This window comes from Leuresthes tenuis, unplaced genomic scaffold (assembly GCF_036924035.1).
Source record: "Leuresthes tenuis unplaced genomic scaffold, fLeuTen1.0.hap1 SCAF_9, whole genome shotgun sequence".
In the NCBI taxonomy this organism is placed as follows: domain Eukaryota; kingdom Metazoa; phylum Chordata; class Actinopteri; order Atheriniformes; family Atherinopsidae; genus Leuresthes; species Leuresthes tenuis.
In genome coordinates this window covers 14,014,940-14,029,430 of record NW_027325363.1, presented here as the reverse complement: position 1 = coordinate 14,029,430, position 14,491 = coordinate 14,014,940, and the positions used below count along the sequence as shown (strand labels likewise).

At 39.8% G+C, this 14,491-nt stretch overlaps 1 protein-coding gene across 6 annotated transcripts in view; it reads left to right on the top strand.

The window, feature by feature from the left end:
* dock10 (dedicator of cytokinesis 10) overlaps positions 1 to 12,091 on the top strand; it is a 59,382-nt gene extending 47,291 nt beyond the window's left edge. For 5 of the 6 annotated variants that reach the window (XM_072392456.1, XM_072392454.1, XM_072392455.1 and 2 more), the window contains 21 exons: positions 18 to 132; positions 329 to 395; positions 793 to 840; positions 3,014 to 3,124; positions 3,574 to 3,683; positions 3,762 to 3,877; positions 4,260 to 4,397; positions 4,489 to 4,671; positions 4,767 to 4,877; positions 4,982 to 5,197; positions 5,297 to 5,354; positions 5,981 to 6,082; positions 6,659 to 6,765; positions 6,875 to 6,997; positions 7,097 to 7,210; positions 8,189 to 8,335; positions 8,430 to 8,640; positions 8,983 to 9,173; positions 9,255 to 9,355; positions 9,711 to 9,849; positions 10,307 to 12,091. In XM_072392456.1, the coding sequence (XP_072248557.1) occupies positions 18 to 132; positions 329 to 395; positions 793 to 840; positions 3,014 to 3,124; positions 3,574 to 3,683; positions 3,762 to 3,877; positions 4,260 to 4,397; positions 4,489 to 4,671; positions 4,767 to 4,877; positions 4,982 to 5,197; positions 5,297 to 5,354; positions 5,981 to 6,082; positions 6,659 to 6,765; positions 6,875 to 6,997; positions 7,097 to 7,210; positions 8,189 to 8,335; positions 8,430 to 8,640; positions 8,983 to 9,173; positions 9,255 to 9,355; positions 9,711 to 9,849; positions 10,307 to 10,354 (2,556 nt within the window). In that variant the 3' untranslated portion in view covers positions 10,355 to 12,091. The remainder of the gene's footprint in view (positions 1 to 17; positions 133 to 328; positions 396 to 792; positions 841 to 3,013; positions 3,125 to 3,573; positions 3,684 to 3,761; positions 3,878 to 4,259; positions 4,398 to 4,488; positions 4,672 to 4,766; positions 4,878 to 4,981; positions 5,198 to 5,296; positions 5,355 to 5,980; positions 6,083 to 6,658; positions 6,766 to 6,874; positions 6,998 to 7,096; positions 7,211 to 8,188; positions 8,336 to 8,429; positions 8,641 to 8,982; positions 9,174 to 9,254; positions 9,356 to 9,710; positions 9,850 to 10,306) is intronic. The other variant, XM_072392458.1, reaches the window with a different exon arrangement.
* Positions 12,092 to 14,491: the final 2,400 nt, after the last annotated feature.

Sequence of the window (14,491 nt, the reverse complement as noted above, 5' to 3'; positions counted from 1 at the left end):
TGAATCTTTGTGCTTAGTTTGCCCGGCCCCAGTCCCTGATCGGCTATGGGTCTCGTTGTGACAAGCTAGACCAGGCAGAGACCCGCAGTCTTCTCATGTGCTTTTTGCACATCATGAAAACCATATCTGAAGGTAAACATTTTACTGAGACAATGTATACATGATTCACTCAGCCCAAATCAGAACCCTGTCCAATTGTGTTGGAAATTTAGTTATGGATGTGTGTTGTACACACATACATATGGTGTATACCACATGATGACGCTTTAAAAAGTTTCTTAGTGTTGCTGTGGTGTGTGATGTTAGCACTTTTCTTATCTGTTTCCAGATGTGTTAGTATCCTACTGGCACCGGGCCATTCACCAGGAGATCTCAGACTTCTTTAACATCCTGGAGTAAGAGCTCTTATTACTGTTTGTTAGAATAGCATTGCCTGTCAGACTGATTAGTAGTAGCCTGCAGACAGATGGGAAAAAATGAGGCAGCTCAACAAGGGAACAGGCAAATAAGAAGAAAATGGAGCATGGCCAGAAGGGAACAGATGAAAATAATGACACAGCAAGAGAAAGAGAAGAAAAACAGACTGTAATTCTAGTTGGAGCTCCCTATCCACCGAGGAGTGCTTCAAATTAACTTTCTATGCTTCCTGTTTGTCTCAGCATCTCGACTGTTCTGGTGTTATGCAGTTTGATCTCATGCTCTCCATTAAGCATGTGTTCTTATTTTAGAAAATGCACAAAAAACAAGACAACTTCTTCACAAGATATTTTTTTAATCCTTTTTTCCCCTCAGGCTCTGTCTTCAGCACTTCAGGTTCCTCGGAAAACGCCATATAGCCAGGTAAGTCTGTCAAAGTGGTGCACCAGATGTCATTCACATGCATTTATTATAAAGCTGCAGATATGGGAAAAGCTTATTAACTCAGTATACATGCTGCAGCCAATGGTTGGAACACCCCCACCCGCTGATACATAATTCATATAATCATGCTCACACATGGGCGCACTCAAGTGTAAATGCAACCACACACAAATATATGAAAAACACACACACAAATAAATGAATCAGACACAGTCAGGCAGAAATACTAATATGTGTTCTGTATGCATTTGCACTCTTGGGGATGAGTTTCAAGAGGGGAAGGGGTGTAGGGGGGAAGAAAAGGAAAAGGGGGAGGTGAAACTCCTGGATCTTTCTGTAAAGAAAGAATCACTGCTGGATATTCTACTGTAATGGTTGGCAAGCACTAGATGGGGGTTGTTACTATGTGTGCTTGTGTGTATGTATTCTTACTGGAGTAAAGCCATTGGCACTGCTAGACTCTTCCATCTACTGGTTCCTCCCAGCTAATTAAATTAGCCCTCTTTTTTCCTTTCAGAAAAGGGATGCCGAGATGTAAGCCAACAAAAGGCTGAACGAACACACTGCTTTTCTGTGTGTGGAGGCATTAACAGAATAAAGATAGCTGGAAGCCTGGCGAGGGCTCTCAGTCGTAGCTGAGCCCGTCTGAGGTTGCTAGCTACTTAACATTCGTCTGTAATACCAGGCCATGAGGGATTCACAGTCTTACGCCTGTGTCTGCCTCAGTGTCTCTCTCTTAACTCCCAGCTGAGTCACTGTGGGCACCCATTGAAGTTCAGGAGTGATGAAATAAAACAGCTGTGTGCCACTAGCCAGGAAGCTAGTTAGCCAATGCGCCAGACAACAATTCAGGCTTTAAAGCTCTCTCAAACCCGGTTGTAAATCTTTTTTATAACATTAAAAAACAAAGCAACAATCGTTATTGAAACTACCAAAAACTGCTCATAGTTTTCATTGGGAACATGTGGACTTGGTCTGATCAAATTTTGTTAACATTAGGTTATAGTTTGGCAATGGAAGTTTGCAGTTCTTACAAATGAACCAAATGAACAGACAGGATAAAGACATTTAAAATAACCTTTATTTTAGGTCATTGCTGACAGTAAGAATCTGGTTTAGTCAGCAGTGCCTAAGTTTATTTTCAGACATATAATTTCTAGCATATATTTTTATATGAACAACTTTGCACTTGCACAGCGTACACTCTATGACACAAACAAGTAACAGTCAGCTGTATTGTTTTCTCCATGTCCGACCTTACTGTTGTATTGCAGTCTCCATCATTGTGCATGCCTTCTCCCTGCTCCCTCTGTGCATGCTGCCGCTGTTATAGTCTTTCAGTGTGACTGCACATTTATTGATGTTTTATTGCATCACATAAGCCTTTCTGTGTTGATACAACTCATAAACAGATGTCTGTTACATATATTTTTTGTCTCACTGATGTTGCACGTTACTGTCAACCTGCTTTATAGTTGGATGGACTCCATTTACATCAGTTGTGTCTCCTTTCTTTTGTCTTACCAAGTCACAATTTGCTTTTCTTAGACTGGCAGCTGTTCCCTATTGGACTTTATTTAAGAATCATATGAGTATAATATGTTGAGGATCTGATTATTGAGACCTAGCTTACATTCTGCATCGTCACATCAATATATTTTAACTCCCATGTTTCCCATTGTTTTGCATTAATGCTAACCGAAAGCCCTCCATTAAAACTCTTCCAAGAGTTGGTAGAAGATTTATACAATATTATACTAATCGCAAACGAAAACCTCTGACTTTGCTATGTCTCTAGCCTCTCCATCTGGCTGACCTTCCTCTCTGTATGAGCTGATCTTTTTTTCTGACTCCAGCTGATCTCATTGCTACAAGGTCAACTGGAGATCTTGTATGCCTTCTGTATTTAATTTTGCCTTGCTGAAAACAATGTGACCCAGCTACTAGTAATATGTAACAAGGTCACAAAAGTGCAAAAACAGTACTGCCCTGCAAAGTGTTTACATTAATAGCTTTTATTTATTGTAGGCGTACCCCAACAGCTATGCCATTCATAGTTCAAATCACTGACTTATAATGATGGACACTAAAACAATGATGGTCTTAATTAAACTAACTAACGTTAGCTCTGATGTGGTTGGCTTGTGAACAGGAAGCTAGCAGCGGCAGTAAAGCTGGCCCAGTCAACCCACACCAATGGCACCCTGAAGGGCTCTAACCACCCCTCCCAGTCCTCTCAGCCCTCAAGCCTCTTCCCACAATGGTAATCACCCTCCGCCACAGCCATGATGACAGAGTTAAACCGAAGATGCTGAGTCTTTGATTGCTGCAGCTGCTCTAAATGCTAATAATGTCTGGTGATTGGTTGTAGTAGCAAGAACCTCCAGACTTTCCAAATACAGGTGCAACCTACATCATCATTGTGTTCACATAGATTTAGATCAAATTAAATTAATATATTTTTGTCCTGTGTATATTCATCATTTTTGTGACCACTGTGTTTCCATGCCCCAATCTGTAACAGTGTTCTCAGCATGCCCCTCCTCATACCCGCAGTGTTTGGTCTGTCTCTGTAGTACAATGTCTTATTAGGCTATGTATGTATTACAGTGTCTACTTGTCCATAGATGTAGTACTACTTTTGCTGTAGTATAATTTAAACAAGTGCCAGCGCTGTGGTTGATATCAGCTGATTCCTACTGTGGTCTCCAGGATGGCATCCGGGGGTGAAGGCCACCGACACGCCCGCTCCCAAACCATGCCCATCATCAGGGGCAAAAATGCCCTCACCAACCCAAAGCTGCTGCAGATGATGGAAACGGGTAACACACATAAACTAAGGTGACTATATGGTTACTTTTGATAGATTTTGAGTTATTCATATCTGGTTCTGTTTCTAGATGGGAGCATTCAGGATGGGGACACACTGAGCCCTACAGATATTGAGGCCAACTTATCTACGGAGGTGGCACTCACTGTGCTGGATGTACTCGAACTTTTTGTTCATCACCACAAGGTCTGGTATTGTTTCATACTGATATACATACATACATACATACATACAAAAAAAAAGTTTGACGTAGTCAAAATGAAATAATAGAATTTTTAAAGAATGTTTTAAATTTCATTTTATTTTATTAAAACAGAGTTATGGGTCATAAAGAATGTGTAAAACTAGTCCTCTAACTATTTTGTCCAACATTGTTGGATCCAGGGGGAAATGTGGTGGGAATCATGTGGCATTTAAAGCATTCTGAGGCTAAGCCAGCTGATACTTGACTGCCACCTAGTGGCAGAAATATTTTATACTCAGAAATACAAACTTTTCTGTATAGTTTACTCTTGAGACTGTGATAATGACATCTGCTTTTCTGCTCCCTTAATATCCTTCCACATAGAAGCAACTGTTGCTGGATGACGGACAGAACACATTAATGAAGAAGGTGCTGGACACCTACTTCCTCTTCTTTCAGATCAACCAGTCAACTACCACTCTACGGCATGTCTTTGCTGTACTCAGGCTCTTTGTACAAAAGGTCCGGCAAATTCAATTTCAACACACACCATCTAAAAGAAGAGCCTGATCGCATTTCTCACTTGCAGTTTTGTCTTTCTGTCTTTGTATAGTTTCCCAGTGCGTTCTTCCAGGGTAAGGCAGACCTGTGTGGCTGTCTGTGCTATGAGATCCTCAAGTGCTGTAACCACCGATCCAGCTCCACTCAGACGGAGGCAGCTGCCCTGCTGTATTTTTTCATGAGACAAAACTTTGAGTTTACAAAGGGCAAATCCATAGTTCGCTCACATCTGCAGGTCAGTGATGAAAGACTGCATGTGCATAATCTCTTGATTATGTGCTTTGTTAAACATGGAGCCGCTCAGAGCCTTTACTGTTCTCACCACTCCAGGTTATCAAAGCAGTGAGCCAGCTGATAGCAGATGCTGGAATTGGAGGTTCCAGGTTTCAACAGTCCCTAGCCATCATCAACAACTTTGCCAATGGAGATGCACGACTCAAAGTATTGCATATTTTCTGGTTTTAATAAAGAGTCCTTATCAATAATTATTATGTATAGTGTGCTTCAATTTTAGGGACTGAATGTCCTTAACATGTTTTCTACAGAACACTCCATTCCCTGCTGAGGTGAAGGACCTGACCAAACGCATCAGGACGGTCCTGATGGCCACAGCCCAAATGAAAGAGCATGAGAAAGATCCAGAAATGCTGGTGGATCTGCAGTACAGTCTGGCCAACTCCTACGCTAGCACGCCTGAACTGCGACGCACCTGGCTTGAGAGCATGGCCAAGGTTCATGTCCGCAACGGTGATCTGTCAGAGGTGCTACATGTCATGCTTTTTTGTTTTTACTTCAGAAACTTCACTAACATCTTCAATAAAGCAAAAATTTTATTTTCTAATTGTTTTTTTTCCCTTTAGGCTGCCATGTGCTACATCCACATCTCAGCCTTGATTGCTGAATCACTCAAAAGGAGAGGTTAGTCCATACCTGCTGCTATCTACACCTAACAAGCTTTTTGCCGCATGCTCTGTTTGTATTAGCATATGCACAAAAACCTGTGCATATATATCAATGCTGTGCATCTCTGCAGACTTTCGTTTGACAAACCTCATCTTTCTTTTGTCAAACAGAAAAACCTCTTTCATTCTTAGCACACTCACTGACATTTCTTTCCATCGGTCCTTCAGTCATGGGGGTTTGTAGATTATAGAACTCACAGGAAATGCAGATGAATTCCCAGTTTGCCAACTAGTAATATACAGTGGCTCTGTTTTCACATCTAAATAACATCCACTTCTCCACTTCCAGTAGAGAAACAGACAGTTGTTTACACATTTTTCCGTGCTGCATGTTTTCTATGTGCATATCTGTTTACTCCTATGTGTGCACGCAGCCTTGTTTAAAGCATGCGCATATGTTTTGCTGTATGTCCCTCGCATCCGTTCGCATGTGCTTTACTCACTTGAGCCTGTGAGCCGACGGCTAGTATAGTGTGCCAAGAGCTCAGCACATTTGTGAGCCTTGTCCTTGAGCATTAGAAAAAAAATTAAATATGGTAAACTTTGTAAACCTGCTGCTCCTCCTCCCCTCCTACCAAACAGGCTATTGGAGAACTGACAAGGCCAGGATGTCCAGTGTGTCCCCTGAAGAAAGCCCTGTCTTTAAATGTAGCTCCTTACTAACTACCTCCCGAGATCAAGACAGTGAGTGTGTGCGCCTGGGGTCTGTTGGGTGGTGGGGCTGGGAGATGGTAATGATGAGAAAGGGGGAAAACGGGTATTCGTCATGTATTTAGTAGAAGGTGTTGATACTGAGAGAAGAACACGATTTGGATTAACAGGACATCAGGCTGTTTGGGGCTGGTTCATATTTTATCTGCCTCTCTACTATACACTGTATTATATTGTGCTGATTGCGGACCAGTGTATTGGCCTTGATTGCCGAGTTTGCTTGAGGTTCATTTTTGCCGTCACTGCCTGACTGTTGTTGTTCACACAAGACTCACTGGATAAGAAGCTCAGTGTCACTGGCATTTGATAAAGAGAACACTCACATTTGATGTTTTTACTTTTGTCCAAGGCTGGAAAAAGTGGAATGTTTTACTATGTTAACATCTTGTATTTTCATACAAGACTATTTGCGTTCAAGTCATTTTATGCATCTGTATGTTAAAAGCTGAATACATCATCAGCAATGATGTGGGACCTTTGTAAGTAGTGTACAGGCACATCTTTTGAATGACATCCCCTGATGTGATTTTCACTTGTTTGAAACCCCAGCATCTTTCTCCATGGGCTGGGCAGCATTTATGTGCATCAGCCCTAATGTTAAGGAGGAGGGAGCCATGAAGGAAGACACTGGTACACAAGACACACCATACACTGAGGTCAGTGTTCACGTCTCATTCTTAAAAAAGCCATAAACATAGCAGGATGTCAGTTTCAGACTGGAATGGGCTTATAACTGAGACCGATTGTTCTCGCTGTGCTGTGAAGGACACCCTGGTGGAGCAGCTGGAGCTGTGTGTGGACTATCTGTGGAAATCAGAGAGATATGAGCTCATTGCAGACATCAACAAACCTGTGATTGCTGTCTTTGAGAAAAGGAGGGATTTTAAGGTAATGGTTGTCCTGCTTCTCTTCCTATGTAAGTATTTGCAAGAGTTTGCATTATGAGCTTAACTTACACCTTCATTGTACACTTATGTTTACCCACAGAGGCTGTCAGAGCTGTACTATGACATCCATCGCTCCTATCTGAAGGTCACGGAGGTGGTGAACTCAGAAAAGCGGCTTTTTGGTCGATACTACCGTGTAGCTTTCTATGGACAGGTGAGCAAGAGTGCATGACATTGACACACGTGCACATACCTTCAAGATCAATGGAAGTAACCATATAAATGACAATCCCGAAAGTAAGAGACACGATAAAGCATTTTTTCACGTGATAGTGAAGGAAACTATCATTGAGTAGTGAGGTTTTCATTTAGTTGTGGCTGCTCTACTCTTCAGAAAAGGTAAAAAATCAAAACATAACAAGTACATTTCGCCTTGGTTTGTCTTTAAATCCTTTCCATTATGCAGTTGGCGCTCAGGAACCGTGATGTTGGGCATGGTTTCTGTTTTTTTTAATCTTATTGTGGGGATAATATTTCTGTACAGACATCTCAGAATCCTGGATTTAAGAATGGGTCTAAAAAGCAAATTATGAGTCAGTGTCCTTAATTTTTCTGTCTGCTCTCTTCTTCCTTTTTGTTATATTCTATATCAAGATTGCGGTAAGTTCTGGATGCCCCTTGATTCTTCATTTTCCTCAGTTCTAACAACTTCTTACCTTGCTTCTCCTTTTACCAGTATTAACATCTGCTGCTTTTACCCTTTGAGGGGTTTGCGTGAAGCTTGCTGTGGTCCATTTTACTTCCCATAATGCCCAATGGTGAAGTTGTACCCACCCTAAACATTAAGAGGAGTTGATGTCAGTCCTTCACATTAGAGAGGAAGATACTTTTTAATGAACCTCGTCCACCTGACATTTGACTCCAGTGTTGCTTTAAAAAGGAACTCTACACTCTCTCATCCAAGACTTAACACTGACACTCTGTTGGCGCTGAGTGAGGCTCTCTAACAAAATGACAAACTGTTTTATTTTATGAATATATACAAGATACCAGTGTATGGCAACACTGAATCAGATTGACAAAAGCAACTAGGTGTACTGTCATTATTCTGTGCTGCGCTGACACAGACAGGACCAATATATTGTAACAGACTTTAATGATTAGTGTGGTGCATGCGTGTGTGTTTTGGTAGGGCTTCTTTGAGGAGGAGGAGAGCAAAGAGTTCATCTACAAAGAGCCGAAGCTGACAGGTCTGTCAGAAATCTCCCAGAGATTACTCAAACTCTACTCAGACAAGTTTGGAGCTGATAATGTCAAAATGATTCAGGACTCCAACAAGGTAATGAATGAGTTGGTCATCTGCTCTTATTACTGTTTTTGATATGTTTCACACAAAATGTCCTAACCATGTGTTCATAATTCATTGAATAAAGGTGAATCCTAAAGACCTGGACCCCAAGTTTGCCTACATTCAAGTGACATATGTGGTTCCCTTCTTTGATGAGAAAGAGCAACAGGACAAAAGGACCGATTTTGAGAGACATCACAACATCAATCGCTTTGTGTTTGAGACACCATTCACTCTGTCGGGAAAGAAACATGGAGATGTGGAGGAGCAATGCAAGAGACGCACCATACTGACCAGTTAGTATTTCTTTAAATCTTTCCAGATCTGTTATATGTGGCACAGATTGTGTCTACAGTGAACTAGAGTCATCAGAAGACACATGCATCCACAGGTATTTTAACAATATATACAATATTAAAGCTAATGTTCCACACTTCTTCAGTTGCAGTTTCATCTCAAAAGCATTGTGGTGGTGTACAGAGGAAAAAATGACAAAAAACTTTGCCACCCTTTCAGATACTTATAGACTTCTACTGACTTTAGATTTATCAGGACAATTTGTCTAATTACAACAGGCTGGCAGGGAACTGTAAAATATAACTTTTCTGACCAGCAGATCTTTGTTTCTCTCACTTCAGCAAGTTCCAGCTTCCCATATCTAAAAAAGCGCATTCAGGTGGTGGAGCAGCAAAGCACAGAAATGAATCCGATTGAAGTAGCCATCGATGAGATGTCACGTAAAGTCTCTGAGCTCAACCAGCTCTGCAACATGGAGGAAGTGGACATGATCCGGCTGCAGCTAAAACTGCAGGGCAGTGTTAGCGTCAAGGTGGGGATTCTTCTAAAATACGGATACATGTATTTGATTGTTCTTTGCGTTGTTTTATATCACCTGTTTGTCCCCCTCCAGGTGAATGCAGGGCCTATGGCTTACGCAAGGGCATTTTTGGAAGAGAAGAATGCAAAGAAGTACCCAGACAACCAGGTCAAACTCCTCAAGGAGATATTCAGGTAGGACTTCCCTGCATAGTTCAGTGCAAATGTTGGGAATTTTGCTTGTAGTGTTAAATTGTAGGTTTATATTTTGCATTAAGGTTGGAACTATCACCATTATACAGTTGGAACAATTGAAGCCAGTTACCATCAACAAAGCATACATAATACCTGCTCCAGGTTATTACAGTTTGAAGTGATGCAAACACTTGAGTACTTGAGTTTCAGATCAATTTCATCAGACAAAGCATGTTGATAACATAATAGATTCGAAAGATTCTCTTACCTAGATGTTAAAGTCAGATTTAACATTATGATTAAGTATCACTTATCAGCACATTACTTTAAGTCCTTGCTGATGTGCCCTCTGCAGGCAGTTTGCAGAGGCCTGTGGTCAAGCTTTGGATGTGAATGAGCGGCTCATCAAGGAGGACCAGCTGGAATACCAGGAGGAAATGAGAGCTCACTACCGAGACATGCTCATCGAGCTGTCTGGCGTCATGAATGAACAGGTCTCACTATGCAATGACCAATAAATATCCAGAATTTATCATCATTCAGTGCCTTTTTTGTTGCTTTTCCCAGTTCAATTGCATGGCATACTCAGCTTCATCTTTCCTATACATTATATTAGACGACATTCTGCATTTTCATGGGATTCATGACAACTTCATAGTTTTTTTCTACTTCTTTTCCAAACTTTTCTCTCATTGCAGCTTGAAAAATATGTTCTTGCCTTCAGTACCTCCTCTATGTCTAACAGCTCTCTGTCCACTCTATCTAATACCGGTATGTCATGTCACCAAGTTCCTTTATAAAAAAACATCTTGTCATCTTGCTACTTGCTAACCGCATGCTATCTTTCCTTAATGTTTGCCTTTCCGGGGGGTAAAAATGCCTGTTTTTATATTTGCTTTCTTTTGCATTTTCCTGTTCCAATACCAGCTTTTCATCCTTGCTCTTGTCTAGATTCCTCACACAAGACAACCAGGAACGGAACGGCACAGCACCTACTGAATGGCCATTTGATTCACCAGAAATTCTTTGTGCCAGTTTGAGCATCATGGTGGCTCATTTTTTTTTGTTTCTGATTGTAGTTTTTTTTTTCTTTTCAATTTCTTTCCCCCGCTGCAGGAAGTGGTGGGTTAGTGGAACTGTGACTGATTAAAAGACTGATCTTTTTCTGCGTTTCAAGAAAAAGAGGGAAGAAGTGTGTAGACTGTGGTTGTGGTAGTCTGTAGTCCCAATGCGATCTCACGACAGAACGTATAATAGCTGCGATTGTCCACAGTGCAAAACATGGCAGTTTGACAAAAACATTTTTTACAGAGACATTGTTTTCCTGACCCATTTCCTTTTTTTTAACAGACACTGCTAGCATGTTGTGCATGACTGTGTCAGTGTTAAACAGCAGCGAAGTGTTGACGTTTAAGTTCTGTCTTCTGACTATCGCTACATGATGATGTTCATCTGCAACTTGTTGCTACATGATGAGATACAGCACCAACTTGTGATGTCTTGCTAATGCTAATACATCCTCATTTCATACTGTTAATTTGCTCCTTAGAAGGAGAAAGAGGGTATGGCGTTAGTCCATAGACACCAAACGAACATGTTTTCCTCAGTCTTTTCATTTTTCTTCTTCACTGTCACTCACAATGCCTCACTTTTTTACATTGCTGTCACTCACGAATGGTGAGGGCTAGAATTAATGTGCATGATTAGGTTTAAATATTATGAAAATATGGTTGAGATTTGAAAAATTACCCAGTTAGGGCTTACATCTTTTAAAGTCAAAGATTGCGATATATTTTAATCTCATGTGGGCGTTCCTCTACATCATACAACATCCTGCAGATTTCTAACCATGACTTGTGACACTGCTACATGTTTGCAATGTGAACAAACGCACCTATTACACATTTTCTTGTGAGACCGAGCTGGTAGTCCTGTCGTTGAACTTTGTCTACAATAGAGGCCAGGCTGCTGGACTGTTTGATACTATTTGTTTTGGTTTAAAAGACTCAATCCATGTGTGGTAGGCCTATACATTCCTCTGTCCTATAAGCAGATTCATTAATTTACATACAGACAGACACAGTCCTAAACAAAAATGTATGGTGCATTTGTTCATACACACATGCACAGAAAGCAGACAACATGCGCCTTCTCTCCACAACCCTGACCCTTTAGAGAACAGTGACCTTAATGAGCTTGAGGTGCGTTCAGCTGTACATGTAATCTATAACTTTTTGGTGCATTTTCATAAAAATTTTTACATTTTTTTTCTTTGGAAAAATCAATGTACTTCAAACTATCTATAGATAGATGTGTAGGGATAACAGGATAACTAATGTGGAAAATGAATTTCAATGCAGGTCTTAAGAATCCAAGGAGTTGAACGCACCTCCAGTTCTTGTTTGAATGTAGAACAGCTCCTCATTGCTACTTTGTATCCTTGCTAACATTCTGGAAATATCACCTTGCGGATTTTCAAACCGAAAAAAAAAAATGAAAATAAAATATGTTTTGTAACATTTTTATAATTGAAATTGCATTGTTACTGTTATTATTTCCTGTATGGTTTTGAATTGTAAATAAGAAATATTAATATTTAAAAATGTTTGAAATGTTTCTTTTTTTTTATAAAATATACAGTATATAAATATTTGTTTAGCTGAGTAAAAAAAAAAAAAAAACATAAACTAAAGTTTTATGTATAACATTTAAATAAAAATTTGTTAATGTCCGAAAGTCACAATCACTCTTCCGTCATTTTCTTCTGCATGACTTGATTCGCTGTCCTCCTGACAATGTTGCTGCAATTATATGTCCACTATCGGTTTGTGCAGAAGTGCATCTCACAGATTCCAATTCAGATTTTAGTATGTTAGTAGCATTTGTCAATTTTGTGGTCATAAATAATCCTATTCAGTTTGGATGAAATTGCTTTCTAAAATGAACATTTGAATTGGAAAAAGCAGCTAATTATTTACCGTGATGTACACATTAGATGTGAATATGACAGTGAGAAAGTGCAGAAACAAGTTAAATGTTTTTTTAAAAAAAGGGCATTATGAATTTGCTCTTGTCCTGATGCTTGCTTCTAAGACTGAAGTTGAATAGTTTGTTTGAAATGGTACAAAAAACCATTTGAATGTTAGAAAAGTTTAAATTAGTTTTGAGTTAAGCACATGTTACTGTCTCGATAGTTTTATTGTTTATAAAAGAAGAAGAAACAAAAAGATTCAATAAGGACGACGTAACAGCAATCAAGTCTCCACAAAATAAGTAATAAGTGTAATCTTGTTTTATGTGAATGACACATTACAACTGGTAGCCTTCTGAACTAAAAAAAAAAAAAAAAACAGGTTTTGAGGGTATCCCTACCAAGAATAAAATGTGTGGAAATCTGTGTTTTGTGTGCACACAGCAGCAGTAACACAGAAATTATACATCTTAAACAGACAATTCACAAAAATTTGGTTTGGGATACCACTTACTAACTCAGAAACCTAACATTTATCGCTGATGCTTTTCTTTTGGGATAAGATTTTACAGCACATGTCTGCATAATTCTGTTTTCCTTGGTCCAAATGTGCAAAACAGAGCAAGTCGATGATAAGTCTCATTTCTGTTTTTCTCTGAAACGCCTACTCTCAGTTTGTTGGCAGTCTGAGGGTTAGCTAGATGGTAATCCTGTCACTCGGTGCAGTAAAGGTCCTTCTTTTGGCTTAGAGAAAGACTTTTTAAGGAGAAGACAAGATTTCCACCTTTTTCTAAAAAAATAAATAAATTGTGTCTTTAGAGTGAACGTTCTGTGAGCAGCAGCAAGATAAAAAGATTTCTTTCAGCCTCTCCCTCTCTGTCAGGGATCACACTTTAGCTATATTAAATACGTAACGTATGTGGACCATTTGTGGAGCAGATCTGTCTTTTTACTGACTTTGGCTGAATCACCCACTCGGGATTATGTAAGAGTCACAGGCAAAAGGAGACTGTGTATGTGATCAGTTCACTAAGCAACTGCCAAAATAAATAGTAATTTCCTTTAGAAACAATAAAAAGGCTTTGCTGGTTTTTGACCAGAAGGCTATAATTATTTATTTTATTTGTATGTTGAATAAAAACTTTAACACATGCAATTTACCACAGTAAACAACATATTCAGGAATAGTTAAAACATTATTTTTAATTTAGAAAGGCTGACATAAGTGGGCAGGTTCCAAAAGCAGCAATTATTTCATTACAAATGAGTGATTTATTTTCCAGATAGGTCAGAATTAAAATGCCAAAAAAACCTTAACCTGAGCCGATTTTTTTTTTTTACATTTGGGCTCATAATCACTGTTCATGTCTCTATATCAGACTGTCTCCTTTCTGTAAGTATTTGATGCAAAAGAAAACTGAAAATGTACTCAACCATGTGTCTTTAGCATATGGAAAAGTAAAAACATTTTGAGCTGGACTTTCACTGAAAGTGAAATGGCATTGAAATTTAGCATGTGCCCTGACAAAGAACAGGTCTGTGGGATTTGGTGTCAGTTTTTTCCAATTGTTGCGTATAATTACTGACCATGCAAAGAGAAAGAACAGCTAAGTGGTTGTTTACTTATTGATGCTAAGCCTGGGGGCGGGACACTGCACAGAAAAAGAGGTTAAGTGGCCCTGAACTTACAACAGGTGGTGAAAGACAGCATGTGGTCCTGTGTCTCTTCTATCAGTTTCTATCTGTGTCTGATAAAACAACTGACGCATTTATTTATATATGTCTCTCCATTCTCGCTCCTGCAAAATGGCTCCTTCACAAAGTATTGTCCTTCCATCCGTCCTTCGATCAGTATTTCTCTCCTCCTATATCTCATCTCTCTGGCCTCCTGACTGCTCTATAGCCTATTTTGTGAACCAGAAGTGGAAGGCTGATTGGGTTTCTCTCCTTTACAGATTGGTTCATGTGTGCTTGTCTCCCTCCCTGTGCCCTAGACTCTGGCAGGGTCAGGTTGCTCTCAGCCAGCACCATTCAGTCCCCTCCACAGACAAGAAAACCCGGTCATGCCATGGATACCGTGTATCAAACCTAACTGCAGTTAGGTATTAAGAATTATTTTTAGTTCAGGTATTGCATTTGCAACCATATGGCCTTTCAATGTATTT